Here is a 16313-nt window from a genome sequence, read left to right as displayed (position 1 = left end):
GATTTTTTTGCCATTTACATGTAATACCTATAGGACTAGGCTTATAAACCAAGTTTGAATGGTCTAGCTAAATATTTAGACCATTTTGCTCACGGATTACGAATAAATGTCATTACGCCCCCCCCCCCCTTTATATCCTGAAAAGGGTATTGTTAAATACTAATGTTTTAGTTAAGTTAACAATTGAATAGAAACTTTGAAGACAAATCTTGAATAGTTTGAATAATTCAACTTCTGGTACACCATTCTTGTCCAAACTGGTTCCCGTGAAATCTAAATGTAACTTACAAATATTATAATGATACAGAACAAAAAATGGATCATGGAAAGAAAACGAAGTTGCCGGTTTCATCGTATTTTTTCACTGCAGCTTTTGAAGGGTTATTTTAGGTTAGGTTAGGTTAATTAAATGTCAATGATTGCCCCGCAGGGTTAGAAAATATGCCCCGCAGGGCTAAAGCCCCCCGCAGGGGCTAGAAATAGGAGAAAGGCTACTGTGAAAAAACGACGAAACCGGAAACTTCGTTTTCTTTCCATGATCCCAAAAAATGATACATTTTACTTAATTTTCAAAGATAATACACTAATCATAACACCATGCTCGGAAATTCCGTACACCAAAATGAAAAATCCGTACAATCCGTACATTTTTTTAGCACTTTTTAAAAAATCCGTACATTTCCGTACATCCGTACATTGTGGCCACCCTGGTCCTGGGAAGGTTTTAAACTATTTCTAGGGGGGGGGGGGGGTGTCTTCACCCCCCTCCCCCCCAAAAAATACTTTTGTACTCTTTTGAAACTTAAATTTAAAATGGGACGAGGTCGACTTTTCCCCCTCCTACCTTTAGTGCTCCTAGAGGCTTCTAGGGGGCGTAGCCGCTAGTATATTTATATTTTATTATCGTTCTACTATTGTTTTTAAACCTTAAAACTCACACCTTTACGAAATTTTAGCACAACCTACCTCCCCCTTTCTATTTAATAGAAGTCTTCAGAATTAAGAGTTTCTTAAAAACTTACTAAACACAGCTTAAGTTTTCCCCTAAAATAATATTAATACCTAGGTACTTTTCTAATAAAAAGGATATTAAGATGATAGTATTTAAATATCAAATGATGATTGAGTTATAATATCAACAAGGATGACAACATCCATAAGTAGCGAAGCTCAAAAACTATAAATAGACGACTGGAAATGATCTATAGAGTATGTAATAAAAAACTTCAATGACAAAAATCACGAAACCTTTTAAAATGTATATTGTATAATGTTTTTTTGAAGCATTAAGCTAATAAGAAAAAACGTTAAAATCTAAAATTCGATTTAGCACCCCAAAAAAAAGTAAGTCTTTAAAAAACTTGGTCAAAATATGAAGAATGTTGACTTAATTAATCACTAAAAAATCCAACCGTTTATCTTGAACAGGAGTTGAGAAAGTCACAAAAACTTGAAAAACTAGGAATCGATCTAGCACCCTAACCAATAAAGGTATCTTAATAAAAATAGGTGGAATTATGTATAAAGTAAACTTGTTCAATCCCTGAAAATTTCAACTGTCTATCTTGTATAGGGATTGAAAAAATCATGAAAACTTAAAAATCTAGGAATCGATCTAGCACCCCAACCAATAAAGGCATCTAAATAAAACTTAATCGAAATATGTAAAATCTAAATTTATTCAATCCCTGAAAATTCAAGCCATTTATCTTGAACAGGAATCGAGAAAATTACAAAAACGTAAAAATCTAGGAATCGATCTAGCACCCCAATTAACAGACAGACGGACAAAACAATGTATAGATTAGATGGGCATATGTCATATGAATCTTCACTAAAAATTTCAGCTGTCTATCTAGAATAGGAGCCGAGAAAATCACGTTTCCCCCGTAGCGTTACGGACGGACGGACTGACTGACTGACTGACGGACGGACATAGTGAATTATAGAGGTAACTTCGCTACTAAAAAAAAACTTTTAGTAACTTTGTAATGTATAAAGTTTATTTACTTTGATGTACTATGAACTAATATCATTTTTGTTACAGGTGTTTTTATAATAATAATGATTAGGATATTATACGTGTTTGAATAAATATAAAGATATTTTTATTTTTTTATAAAAAAAAACCTGCCTATTATATTATTCTTTTAATCCAAAAACTGGGTTGAGTCTTTCGTGTATCTTAAGGGAAAAGAATAAATTGAAAAATCATAAAACCACCCTAAGACTAAAATGTGAAAATTTAAAAGCCTAAAAAGTAAAAACTTCACAGTACCTAAGTGAAGCTTACTTACATATTATAGAGACTTTATTCGGTTCAGTAGTTATTAAAATCCTAAGCTTTAGACTAAAAACCCTTACTACTTTATATAATACTAGTTGCTTTGTCCCTAGCCTCTAGGGGAAGGTGAAAGAGGGAAAGTAAAATATTCTAAAATCACCCAAAAACATTTATAAATCTTCACTGAAAATTGCAATTAATACAGACCAGTATTTTTCGAGATCTTGAGCTACAGACGAAAGAAAACCTTACTACTTTATTATTAAGACTAATAAGAATATAACTTTCTATCTGTTTGTAAATATTCAACAAAATATTTTCGGGATCTCCCCTCTCCCCCTTTACATCAATGATGATTAAAACTTGGTTATACTTGAACATACCTCCAATAGAGGGGGCGGGTGATGACCCCTCCAGGTCTGCATGTTTACCATTGGCCTGTGGACTCAGGCTTGTACACTGAGCTATGGGCTCCAGGATGTCGTCTTCATTATCCTCATCGAACCTGAAATATTAGGCAATTTAGTTGTAGTAGTTGGTTAGGGATTAGAAAGATATTAAAGGGGTAGTTGCACGAAGTGCATTTAAACTTAAATTTAGTGAACTGCATATTTTTTCTGTTCCATAGTTTAAACTACATCTATAGGACATATATTTGACAGAATTTCAATTTTCTATCAGGTAGTTTTAAAATTAAATATCAAGACTTCAAAATCATTTTTTTGGATATAGGCAACATAAATAGCTGTCCTGTTTTCACAAAAATCTCATGATGACTATTTTAGTATTGCGTAATTGATTGTTATTTTTTGTAATACAAAATCAAAAATGTTAGATGTTGTACTTGTAACTTATACTTCAAATAATTTTTTTGAAATGCACTTCATGCAACTATTTCTTTTGAATTAATTTTTGTCCTAATGCTAAATGGGGTTGTGGTTTATGATAAACTCTGTAGGTATCTATTAACTTTTCTACTATAATCAAATATTTGAAACCTATAAAAGATTTTCAAAATGAATGACTAAGGTATTTGACATAATGATATTCACGTTAACCTAATCATGACTTTAGCGAGTGTTTATTAGTAGCGAAGCTACTCTATAATTCACTTTGTTTAGTAGCGAAGCTACTCTATAATTCACTTTGTCCGTCCGTCAGTCAGTCCGTAACGCTATGGGGGAAATGGGATTTACTCAGCTCCTATAAATGATAGAATGCTGAAATTTTTTGACAACATTCCCATCATTAAGGAGCACAATTGACTATAAAACATCATTGGCGTTCGGATTTTTAGCAGGTTTTAGGCTATTTTTATATTTTTCACATTTTTCTCCATATCTTCAGTGTTTATGGTCCGATTTTCAAAATTTTTTCAGTTACAGATATCAAAATTAAATTTCCCGTCGTTTAAAGGAACAACCATGAAGGCCAGACTGCCTTTTTAGCAGGTTTTAGGCTATTTTTATATTTTTCACATTTTTCTCCATATCTTCAGTGTTTATGGTCCGATTTTCAAATTTTTTTCAGTTATAGATATCAAAATTAAATTTCCTGTCTTTTAAAGAAAACAATCTTGACGGCCAAACTGCCTTTTTAGCAGGTTTTAGGCTGTTTTTTATATATTTAACATTTTTCTCCATATCTTCAGTGTTTATAGTCCGATTTTCAAAATTTTTCAGTTATAGATATCAAAATTAAATTTCCCGTCTTTAAAACAAAACAACCATGACGGCCAGACTGCCTTTTATCAGGTTTTTGGCTATTTTTATATGTTTTACATATTTCCCCATATCTTTGTTTATTTTGATGCAATTTTCAAACTTTTATGGGATATCAGTATCAAAATAATTTTTCCCATTGTTATGAGCATCTTAAATATAATTTACTTTGACCATCGTCATCATGCAAAATAAAACAAGGTTTCATGTTTATTTTATCCAATAAATCTATTCTTGATTTTAGTAAAAACCTTTTAAATCTACCTGTACGTATTCCCATCGACGATTTTTTGTGCTTCGCTACTTATGGATGTTGTCATCCTTGTTAGTTTATATTTGATAGTATTTTCTCCGCTGTTGTTAAGGATAAATCGCAGAAATTTTGTATGAAGATAAATATGACATTTGACCATAAACTATAAGTAACGCCTACTATGGCCGTATGACTGTTTTCTAATGCTGTTTACAAAATTGACATTTCTAAAGCATTATACCTATTCTTCTTAACTGATAAAAAAAATAGATTTTTCGAATTTGGTGCAGATTTTTAAGAAAATGTTTCTCTTAAACTTAATTTTTTCTTCTTTCTCATTTGCTCTTTTTCTTAAAATTTTTTTTAAAACTTTGCTACTTATGAATGTTGTTATTCTTATTAGCTGCTAACTTCTCATTACAGTTAAGATTTTTTTTTAAATCTTCAAAAAATGAGTAAAATGTCACTTAGAAACACGACACTGTTTTATAAGTGCAAAGTTACGCACAAGAACTTGAACAATAATACCCATAAAAGTGCATTTTGAAGTTAAAATAGCTACTTTCATCATAATAAATAAACTGGAAATAGTATTTTGTTGGACATACAAGTTAAAGATCTACCTACAGCCTTCTCTAAAGAAGCGTGATAAAAAAAATCAATTATTACTAAACACATACCTATGTACTAAATATAAATCAGATGTTTTTGAAATTCAAAACCTATTAAAGTAAAAGAAAAATATAATGATTTAGCTAAATTTCTAGTGACCCACATAGACTATCATAGGGTAGCTGCACTACTAATAATATTTGTATATATTTTAAACTTGTTGTGCATTAAATCACTGTCACTTTGCACTTTCCCTAAAGCTTATAAACTGACATACATTCTATGTAGGGTTCATCTTACTTATATGTATATATTGTTGTTTATAAACAAAAAAACAGAGAAAAACTTTTACTTTTTATTAGTTCACTTCATTGGAAACAATTTTTCAAGACAGAAAAATACCCGGCATTAGCAACAACAATTATAGTAAAATCCATTAGTAGCGAAACATTGAAAAATTTTAATCACTACTGAAGTGTGGAAAAAGTGGTTTATAGAGAAGATGCACCAAACTGGCTTAGGAATTCTACACAAAAAAAACCATAAGCCTAGCTTCAAAGTTAATGTAATTTTTTACATACTTTTTTTGACATAGAAACCTTACAAAAAATCTAATAAGTTCAACTAATATGACAGTAAATAATACATCCATGATCCAGGGATTTATACAGCCGGCGTATGCTGCGAGTCAAACAGAAGCGTTGCTGCTTTCCCACAAACTATTTGTGGATGGTCAGGTCATAGACCTACGGGGATTCCCAGTAACCAATAAAACCTAACCTAACCTGCCTGAAGTAGTAATTTAAAAAAAAACTTGAAAACTAACCAGCCCCCGTACTTTTAATTTGTTTTAAAATCTTTGAGGGACGCGGGGTGGTTTCAGTGGTCAACAGGCACTATGAGGAAAACTGCCAAAATTGTACATACAATAATGATAATCACAATCAGTGAGAAGGTAGCTTAAATAACACTGTCTTTTATGATAAAAAAACTTAAGTAGGTATTTGATAAATATAAAGTATTTGAACTTTACACAAGAGGTTATCAAAACTAAATTTCTTAATTTGTAATAAAATTCGATAAATTCAAATTATGATACAGTTACTAGGGTTGGGCCGGATATCCGGCCATTTTCAATATCCGGCCGGATACCGGATATTGAAACTACCCGGCCGGATATCCGGCTTTATAATTTTTTATACTTTACACCAAAAATCTCTGCTTTTTAAAATTTTAAATGGCTATAATTTTCTTATTATTGAAGCTAGAAGAACATTTTTTCTGAACAAGTTTAACTTTATGTAAATTTATAGGATTTCTGAAGAAATTTTTTTTTGCTACTTTAGTATCTGGTAATTTGGCCGGTTATCCGGCTGGATATCCGGTAATTTGGCTGGAAAACCGGATATCCGGCGTTAGCCGGATATCCGGCGTTTGAAATCAGCCGGATATCCGGTATCCGGCCAAAAAAGTATCCGGCCCAACCCTAATGTCAGTTACATAAATACTACTGTTATCAATAAAGCTAGACAGACTGACAGTCAACTTTAAAAATAGAGCAGTCTTTTTTTAAAGAAAAGGGAAACTTCAACAGAAATTGTGTAAGTAGATCTCAAATAACAGCCGAGAAAATACAATCTCCACTGCACTGTAGCGTTATGGACAGACTAGAATAGACATTCTGACCGCACCTACAGTCGTGGGAATTTTCACAGTTCTATCACCAATAGCAGCAGTGAAAATTATATTATCTTTATGTGACTAACCTCGAAGTTTCATCTTCTCCATTTGATGTGATTCCTAGAAGTTCCGCTTCTGGCAGATTTATTGGGGAATGGTTGACTGGTGACCGTGACAGGGAGGTAGAGTGGGTCATTGTTAATAGTTCACCAGATTTCTCCTAAATAAATATATTACTTAGTACTATTGGCATAACTTTCCCAATCCAACAGAATAAGAAAAATAGGCCTTTTCTATTAATTGTGACAGGATCATATTTTATGTTTATTTCTACCAACCACGATCTTAATATTTAGGACATATTAGTTTTTTATCTGAAACCTCAAACAGTAAAGTGTTGATATATCTTGGTTTCAAAATATTTAGCACCCGAAAATCCAAAGACAAACAAAAGTATATTAGGGGGTTTCCCTTAAAACTTTGCAGGTATAAGCTTTGCAGGATTAGGGCACCTCGCAGGGGTTAGTCATGGGAAAAAACTAACCCCCCTCCCTTATTAGGGAGGTTAGTTATCGATTGCTGCTCTAAGGAAAGTATAGTATGATAGACTATACCTGGGCTGTTTGTTTACTATTATGATTTGAAGTATTTTGACCGTAATTAAGACCACCTCCAAGCTAGGATAGTAAGACTATACCTGGGCTATTTGTTTACAATGATGGAGCCAAGTATTATGGCTGTAAATAAGACCACCTCCAAGCTAGGATAATAAGACTGTACCTGGGCTATTTGTTTACAATGATGGAGCCAAGTATTTTGACTGTATATGATACCACCTCCAAGCTAGGATAATAAGACTGTACCTGGGCTATTTGTTTACAATACTGGAGCCAAGTATTATGACCGTAAATAAGACCACCTCCAAGCTAGAATAGTAAAACTATACCTGGGCTATTTGTTTACAATGACGACGCCAAGTATTACGACTGTAAATAAGACTACCTCCAAGATCAGATAATAGACTATACCTGGGCTATTTGCTTACAATGATGGAGCCAAGTATTATGACTGTATATGAGACCACCTCCAAGCTCGGATGGTAAGGAACCAGAGTCAACATGAAGAAGTAACTAAAATTAGAAAATATGTTAAACCTTTAAATTATATAGGTAGTAGGTAAATAAGTTTTCTTAACTTTGTTTTGTTTTAAATTAGTAAGCTTAGAGTTCCTTTCTTTCTAACATGATAATGGGTTGTGGGGGGTTTTCTATCTCCGAAAATGATTAAAACAACACATAACTAATCTTTCTTATAACTTGAGTCTCTTCTACGTCATAATGACAGATATTTATCAACTTTTTTGTTAATATCTTTATTATTTCCAATTCTCAAAATATTAGCATATTCTAAGAACTTTTTATTAGAAGTTTGATATTTAACAACAAATACTACAAATTACTGTGCTATGTCATAATTTCAAAATATAAAACAGTTTAAAACCTGTGGTATGCTTACTGTGAAAACGCGGTCTCTCAATTTTTCTCTAACAAACAGCCGTAACACCTAAACATAATAAAATTACAATCTTTTCATTAGTTACCTAGGTTGGCAAATTTTGAAACATATCCTTTAGATGCCTAAACTAGCAGCTGCGCAACTAGCGTCTAGGGGCTCTATATTCGAAGGGATATGGAAGGGCAGTAAAATATCCTTAAACCATACACTCAGACTTATTTATAACAAAAAATAGCCTAAAACCATCACAAAACATATGTGAAGCTTACCTAAAATAGGCAATCCAATCAGTTCAGTAGTTATTAAGATTTTAGGCTTCAAACAAAAAACTTTACTACTTTATATAATAGGATTATTAAGGATTTCCGCTTCTCCTCCTTATGTTTATATATCCTCTTAAGTTTCTGCATTTAAGTGTTTCAATTTTTTCTTCTTTTTTTTTTGGGGGGGGGGGGGGTGGGAGTGGGTGGGTTCGGTGGTCTCTCTTTTTTAGGGGTTGGTCCTTACTTGTGAGGAGGGTGGCCCCTCCTTTTGATAGCGTGGCCCTTCAGGAGGACATAAGTTGGGTTCCACTTGGGTTCCGAAAACCCAACTAATGCATTGATATGTTAGGGTGGTTTTATACTGACCTTTTCCGCCCTCCTCTAAAGACTTATAAGGGTGAAGCAAATATTTTATTTAGGATGTAATATTAACGTACCTTGAAAGGCGCTTTGAACCATAAAGGAGCTGTAACTATCAAAACCTTTTTAAGTCTTGCCGGATAACAGCCTAAAATATGTAAATAATAAAAAAATTGAATAAGATATTAAAAAACAAATTCGCTAGGAGGGAGGGGATATTTGACTATATATTATACTAGTACCCAAAGTTTCATGACTAAGTCATCCTATTGGTTAGCTCAAAAACTTTGTGTACTTTTATTGCATTTTGATTGGTTAAATCTAGCAAATGTCAAATCTTTTTAAACTTAAAAATATTAATCTACAGAAGGGTTAATTTGTTTATCATCACTGGGGATAGATATAAATATATCTCAAAGACCCTGCAAATTACATTTCTCCTCGAAGGATGAATAATAGTCTTACATTAAACCTAGATGTAGTGGGTAGATTTATAAGAATTAAATATTTAATAAAAAAACTACAAAATAAGTCAAGTTGTTTTCAATAATTGTATTACAAATAAGTGGGTTTTCTTTGCTTTTATTACCTATAATTCTAGAAAGTTCTCATAGATATATATTTCTCATGAAATGTAGGTGTTTGATATTCTCAGTTACTTATTAGAGAACTCTTAAATAAAAATAAATCACTACCAACATGTGCTGACAGTGGCGTATTTATAATAAATGTACGGGACATTTTACACTTTATCCACCAAAATGAATTTATTTTATGAAAAGGACTTTCTTTACACAAAAATTGTTGTCGTTTTTGGCTAAAATTGAAGTTGCTACATATAGTTTTTAACAAATTATAATTGCCATTTACATGAAAATTACAGACAGACATCCTGTTACTTTTATATAAGTCAAATCTTGTGTCCTAATGCAAAAGAAATCATTCTCAATGTCTCATTAATTTAATTTAACAGAACTTTAATTTTGGCAAAATGTTCTAAATATACCCCTGTTCTCAAAATGTGCATACACTCGATAAAATGTTTCTTAAGAATTACTATACTACGAAATAATCATTCATTCTCAGAACTGAATATTTTCTTAGAATCAGCATCCAATTACAAAATTAAATATTTCATCATATTTAACTTTAGGTACTTAATACTGAACTATAATCATAATCATGAATCACACATGTAAGATATGTAATCTTAATTTCTAGATTGGCAGTAGGTAACTTTTTTGTGTATTTTCATTGGAGGTTTTTTTCTTAATGTTTTTCAGTTCGATGATTTTTAAAATTATAGCAATGACCGTTGCACTTGACTTCGATTTTTATAAACCATTGGATTTAACATTATTAAAGTTTGTTGATAGTAGTGGAAATATTACTTCAATTCGTATGTTTAATAATCAGCCTTTGGTAACATATTCTTTAATGAAAATAACAAGAATTTTAGAGCTAGGTTATATTTGTGGCCACTCCAATTCTTTAATTTTGAAGAGAAAACTTTTAATCCTTCTACGGGGCTGTGTCTGCATTAGGTGCTATTCCCGCAAGGTCCTAATCCTAATCATAATCGAAACATCAGAATATTAGGGAATAGTCCCTTTCGTAACATCGCCCCAAAAGGGGCGATTCGTCGTATTTTTAAAATGGCTTTTTATAGGTTATTTTAGTTTAGGTTAGGTTATATTGGGTTAGGCGATTGCCTTACAAGATTAGGTAATTAGCCCCGCAGGGTTAGAGCCCCCCACAGGGGCTAGACATAGAAGAAAAGCTAATGTGAAAATACGAAGAATCGCCCCATAAGGTGCGATGTTACGAAAGGGACTATACCCGAATATTTTTTTCCCTTAAAGAAATGTGTTTGTGGTTCATATTCAATATGAGCTAAATAACCAATCAATAAATTATTCTTTGTTATTTTTAAAATTGTTAGGTACCTTTTAACAAAGTCAGCATTTTCTGTGAGAGATCATAGTCAAAGTTTGAATATTTAGAATTAGCCATGTTGTAAATGAAGACCAGGCCGTTTCTTTGTGTGTCTAGCTGCTCCAGAGCCACGTCAAGCTACAAATAAAAAGTACATTAATAATCTAGCTACTAACAAGCCACATCTAGCTAAAAATAGAAAATGTATATATTTGTGAAACTATATAAAACAATTTTCTTGTTTACATTAAAGATAAGGGATTTCCACAAAATTTCATTATCTATCCGAGACAATCATGCCAATAAGTAGCGCACCCTTATAAAAAAAATCAATAAAAATCGATACTGTCAATTTTGTCTTGGAATTACCTTACTTTCAGAAATAGAGAGAGGGGGTTTTGAATCAGTGGTAAAACTTTTTAAAAACTTTTGATTTGTTGGTTTATTAACTAACGGTGTCTAAACGTTTCAACCAATAATTTAATTCTACAGAAGACTTAATTATTTTGTTATGAAACCATTTATTGTCCATTGTCTTATCCCTTAATATCCCTGAGCGAAAGTCATAATCATAGAGTAGCTACACTACTAAAGATACAGCAATATTACTAAATTAATTTTGCTTTTATATATATGAAACTCACATATAGCAATTTGTATGTTTTAATTGACCAATAATGACGAGCAGAAAATTAGTTAACTTCTTCATTTCTTAATCAATAAATACCTTATGTGGAATAAGATATTAAAACATTTCTATCATCAAGGACAACAATGTGAAGAAGTAGCGTAGCAATTGAAATATCTAAGGTGAGAAAAAAGGACAATAAAATGCAATATGGTGTTTAAAAAAGTAGAGTGAAATATTTTTTTAAAATCCCAAATAATAAACAGAGTTTACATATAATGTATATCCGTAACTGTTAAGTAATATCTCAGAAACTGTTGGATCAATTCATAATCTAGTTAAATAGTAGTTTTTTGGACATGGAATTAGTAGCTGCACTCATGGAGGGAGGGGACATTGTGCGGTTTATTACACTAGTCCCCTAAATTTCATAATAACGTTTTCTTATTCTTTGGCTTGAGAACTTTGGGGACTTTGAATTTTGATTGGTAGGTTTTTTAAGTTGAGTATCCTAACGTTTCAACAACAATTTGTAAATGAATAATTTTGTGCATAATAATTGGGAATATGCATCACTTTACCGGGCACCGCATTATCTTATCCCTTTAGATCTTTGCGCTCTGTTCAAATATATTTTCAATCAAGAGAGAAATATAAGTTTTGCAGCCTGATACCAAATTAGCTTTCTTCCTTTTTGCATGATAATGAAAATTGCAATGTTTTTTGCATACACAATTATTTTCGTAATTGGCACAGCACAGAAAAAAAGGGTTTGTTCATAACAAGGATAAAATAAACATAAAATCGGAGCCCAATAAAAAGTGCATAAAATTGACTTCTTTTCGTTCAAGTTTTATTGATTTATAATTGCTTTGCTATAGGTATTCAAGATAAAGATTTCCTAATAACAGCCAATTTCAATGACATAACAAAAGAGAATCTACGCTTGCAAAAAAATGTGCAAATGTGCAACAGCATGGCAGCAACCATTATTAAAAAGTACGCAAAAAAGTAAGTACTTCATAGCGCAATTCTATTGAAGAGTGCAAAAAGTTTGCATATTATGATCTAAAAATAATTTAAGCTGTGTAAATTAGAAGATAATAAAGGACTTACAATAGAATAAGAAAATAAAATGTAATATTTCTTTCCAACAGGAGGGATTAAAAATAAAATAATAGTGACTAAAGTCCAACATTTAAAGTGGTTGATTTTAAAGGCTAGCCTTAAAATTGCCGAGTTTTTTTTACATAACATTTTTGCCAATTCAAAGTAATTTTGTGATGATTAAGGTTTAGTACCTATTGATTATAAGTAAGTTATCTAAAGGGGTCGGGTAGTTGCACGAAGTGCATTTGAACTTAATTTAGTGAACCGCACATTTTCTCCTGGTTAAAATATCAAGACTTGAAAATCGTCTTTTTAAATTGCATATATTACAAAAAGACGATTTTCAAGTCTTAATATTTTAAAAACTACGTGGTAGAAAATTTGAATTCTATCAAAGGGGGGGGGGGGGGCGAAAGTGACACTTTTTGAAACCAAAACTAAAAGTCAAAGGAACTCAACTAAAAAAAGAGTTACAGGTCTGACATTTTGCATGGCAGTTGCTTTATAGGGGTACAATATGGAACTGTGAAGAAACGGCGGCGCGACCGCCGAAAACCGCCGAAAAAAGGCAACAAAAATTACGGCGGGAAACGGCGGTTTTCGGCGGTTGCGCCGCCATTTCTTCACAGTTCCATATTGTACCCCTATAAAGCAACTGCCATGCAAAATCTCAGACCTGTAACCCTTTTTTTAGTTGAGTTCCTTTGTTGACTCTTAGTTTTGGTTTCAAAAAGTGTCACTTTCGCCCCCCCCCTTTTATATTTGCCATATAAAAATAGTTTAACCTATAAACTAGGAAAAAATATGCGGTTCACTAAATTAAGTTCAAATGCATTTCGTGCAACTACCCCTTTGTAAAGATTTGAATGTTTTAGACCTCAACGTTATGTTGAATTTACTAAGACGTATAAAAAATAATAACACCTGCCATATTTAGGTCGGATATAGGACAATTGAGTGGGTATTGTGTAATCTACAAAATTCGGTGACATGTCATTGTCTAATACTACCTAGTCAAGTTTATTTCAAATCATAAACATTCCATAAATTCCTAGGTATATGTGAGGTTATATAGAATATACCGATAACTAGAAGCATATTTGGTTTAATTTTGAATGTAACATCTGTTCCTGGAAAGGTCTATAGGTATAAAGTTTTGGCATTCAATGACATTATAAAGTTTTCAAGGATTTTGTTTTCATAATACCCACCATGATATATAGATAGATATTACCTGATAAACAACACATTGTAAGACAGTTTGATGACTAACTTCACAAGGAACATGCAGAGAAAGGTTGAACAATGCAAGGGTGGCTCCGTTCGGATCCTAAACATAACAAATATTTTCACACGAAAAGTTCTACCTAGCATATTCATAAAACTTAGGGTAGTGCGGGGTTATTCTGGTCAATTTTTTTGCTTCAACTTAAAAAAAAACATACTTCCCAAAACTTTTTCCGGTTTTTAAGAGTGCAAATGAACGATATGGCAATAACGAAGAAGCCTGTCTTGGTCCCATTAAGATCTCGCAACTAGAAGTCGGTCAAAAATCGGTTTTAAGGGCGGCGATTGGCCTATACCGGAATAACCCCACCGGTGGGGCTATTTCGGTCAGTTGACTTTGGGGGGGGGTGGAACAACCCCTTAAAATATTTTTTTTTAACATTTTAAACTATGAGTAGAAAGCTGAGGTCATTAGCTTTCTAATGGTACTAGTCGCATGCAGATCAGAAAATTTTTTGACCACATTTTGCCCATTTTAAAAAGTCGGTAAAATCGCAAAAAAAACATCGATTTTTTTCATGCAAACTTTAAAAAAAAATCATATGATTAGGTTTTTTTAAGCTTTATACATAAATTAGAGGCAATTTCTGATTCGCAGGTCTTGGAATTTATTGAAAAAAGTGATTTTTTCCCAAAAAATTTTTAACTTTAAAAATCCTGCCAGTTTTGACAGCAGTTTTTCATAAATTTTTTCTCGTCTCAAATTGGCTAGGATTGACCTACAAAGATGGTTAAGGTGTCTAAAGATGCAGATTTACATGCCTGACAATTAACTCCAAATGATATGGGGTCTAACTCTAATATTTCAACACATTTTATGCAACAGGAATTTTGAAATTACAAAATCTTGAATATGTACTCTAAATCTTGGAGATAGAACCCATATCCTGGGGAGTTTTTGTTAGGACATGCAAAGAGCTTTCTATAGACACCTTAAACACCTTTCTAGCTTAATCCTAGCCGATTTGACATAAAAAATCCAAACTGCGCAAAAATCGCGAACACCCTCTTATACGAAAAAGATGCAAGGGTTTCATATGGAATTTTAAATCTTCTAGCGGTCTTTCTAATAGACATACCCCTTCTTACATGAGCCAATGCAGCTGATACATCTTCAGGCAAATATTTAAGGAGTTCCTTTGGGTGATATACTCTTCCCATTACTATAAAAATGTGTCTGAAAAATTTTTAATGTCTTTACAAATTGAAAAGCTTAGGCAACAAAACATGACATAATACAAGCAGTAAAATGACTAGTAATGTACATCACACAACAGGCAAGGCAATGATTAAAGCTTAGGTCATGCATTTGGGTTGTTTATGCTTCCAGATCACCTAAAAAAAAATTAGGGTATTATACATTTATAAATACAGTAATAAAAAAAAGTAAAAAAAAGTGACCAGAATAGACCCTTTTTTTGAGACGAAAAAAAAATTATGAAAAAATCAAGTTAGAACAACGCCTCCAATTGCAAACGATAAATGAATGCCATATCTTTCATTTTACAAAAACCCGGGGGTCAATAGGACTTACCATTTTTTCACAATTTTAGATTGAACATGGCCTATTTTGAAAAAAAAATTTTGCCAATTTTTTTGCAACTTTTTGAGGGCAAAAAAATCATAGAAGGAGTGATCTGACAAAATTTTGCTGAAGTAAGAAATGAAAGTATAGGCAATAAACTACAACTTTGCTTTTCTGAAGATCTCTCGCAAACGTTTAGAACACCGTTAAAAAACTGTTTTTAAAAAGTTGGTCGAGTGACCGGAATTAGACCCCCCTACCGCATTAACCCCGCACTACCCTACATATGATATTAATACGAAACAAATGGTATCATTTAAAAAAAAACCTGAGATTTAAGTAAAACGGTCATTCTTATAGCAAGACAAAATCCGACTACTATTTCAAAATCCGCGTTAGTCCAAAGACAAACTTTCCAACCATCAATGTAGGGATTTCAGGAATCTAACAAATCTACCCACTAACAAATTATAAATAAAACGGAAAAACTTTATTAAAAAAAGATTGTTGACAGAAAAAATGTGAGAGATAAGAGAAATATTCCTAGAATTTCTTACTGTAAATAATCCAAAATATTAGCCGCAATTTTTTGTTGTTTAGGTAAACAAAACAACATTTTCCTCACCTTTGAAGGCAGAATTGTAAATTTTCCTTTTGAAAGTTCTTTTTCTAAGGGGTCACTTGTTGGGTCGAAAAATTCCAACCCTTCCCTGTAGTATTTTATTGTCAATTTATGCGTAATTTTCTCAAGCCTTTCTTTTCACAGATTTATAGGATTGTATGTATTTATTAGATAATTAGTTTGTTTTAAATTGATCAGAATACATGCGTTGTACTTATAAAAATTAAGGAGGGCTAAGAGTAAGTTACGACAAACTAAAACAGCAAATTTTAGTCTTAAACTAATTCATAGAAAGTTTTCTTTTTCATAATTTCATAATCCGAAAGAGAATAAAAATTGCCCATTGATCTACCCCTACAAAGAACCAGTAAAACGTACAAATACTCGCCGAGGGTGAGGTAATAATGAGTAGCTCTAATGAGATAACGGGTAAAGTCTAGTGGCTATACAAACGTGTCTCAGCCTACTCCATGACTACTTAGGTCCAAACCCTAAGAGACTATGGCTAATCAATCAAT

General features: G+C 32.3%; 1 protein-coding gene across 4 annotated transcripts in view; it reads right to left on the bottom strand.

Moving 5' to 3' along the window:
• The window catches only part of Ptpmeg2 (Protein tyrosine phosphatase Meg2), a 41655-nt gene that overhangs the window by 23495 nt on the left and 1847 nt on the right, over positions 1-16313 (bottom strand). For 3 of the 4 annotated variants that reach the window (XR_013881357.1, XR_013881358.1, XM_080167697.1), the window contains exons 3-10: positions 15799-15885; positions 13596-13691; positions 10635-10761; positions 8766-8836; positions 8051-8113; positions 7579-7680; positions 6637-6770; positions 2668-2789 (exon numbers count right to left, since the gene is read on the bottom strand). Coding sequence is in view for 2 of the 4 variants with exons in the window: in XM_080167697.1 (XP_080023823.1) it covers positions 2668-2789; positions 6637-6770; positions 7579-7680; positions 8051-8113; positions 8766-8836; positions 10635-10761; positions 13596-13691; positions 15799-15885 (802 nt within the window). In the remaining 2 variants the exon portion in view is untranslated. Of the gene's footprint in view, positions 1-2667; positions 2790-6636; positions 6771-7247; positions 7304-7578; positions 7681-8050; positions 8114-8765; positions 8837-10634; positions 10762-13595; positions 13692-15798; positions 15886-16313 lie in introns of all 4 variants that reach the window. The other variant, XM_080167698.1, reaches the window with a different exon arrangement.

This window comes from Acartia tonsa, chromosome 7, assembly GCF_053477335.1.
Source record: "Acartia tonsa isolate MP-2025a chromosome 7, ASM5347733v1, whole genome shotgun sequence".
NCBI lineage: Eukaryota > Metazoa > Arthropoda > Copepoda > Calanoida > Acartiidae > Acartia > Acartia tonsa.
This window is presented reverse-complemented; position numbering and strand designations above follow the sequence as displayed.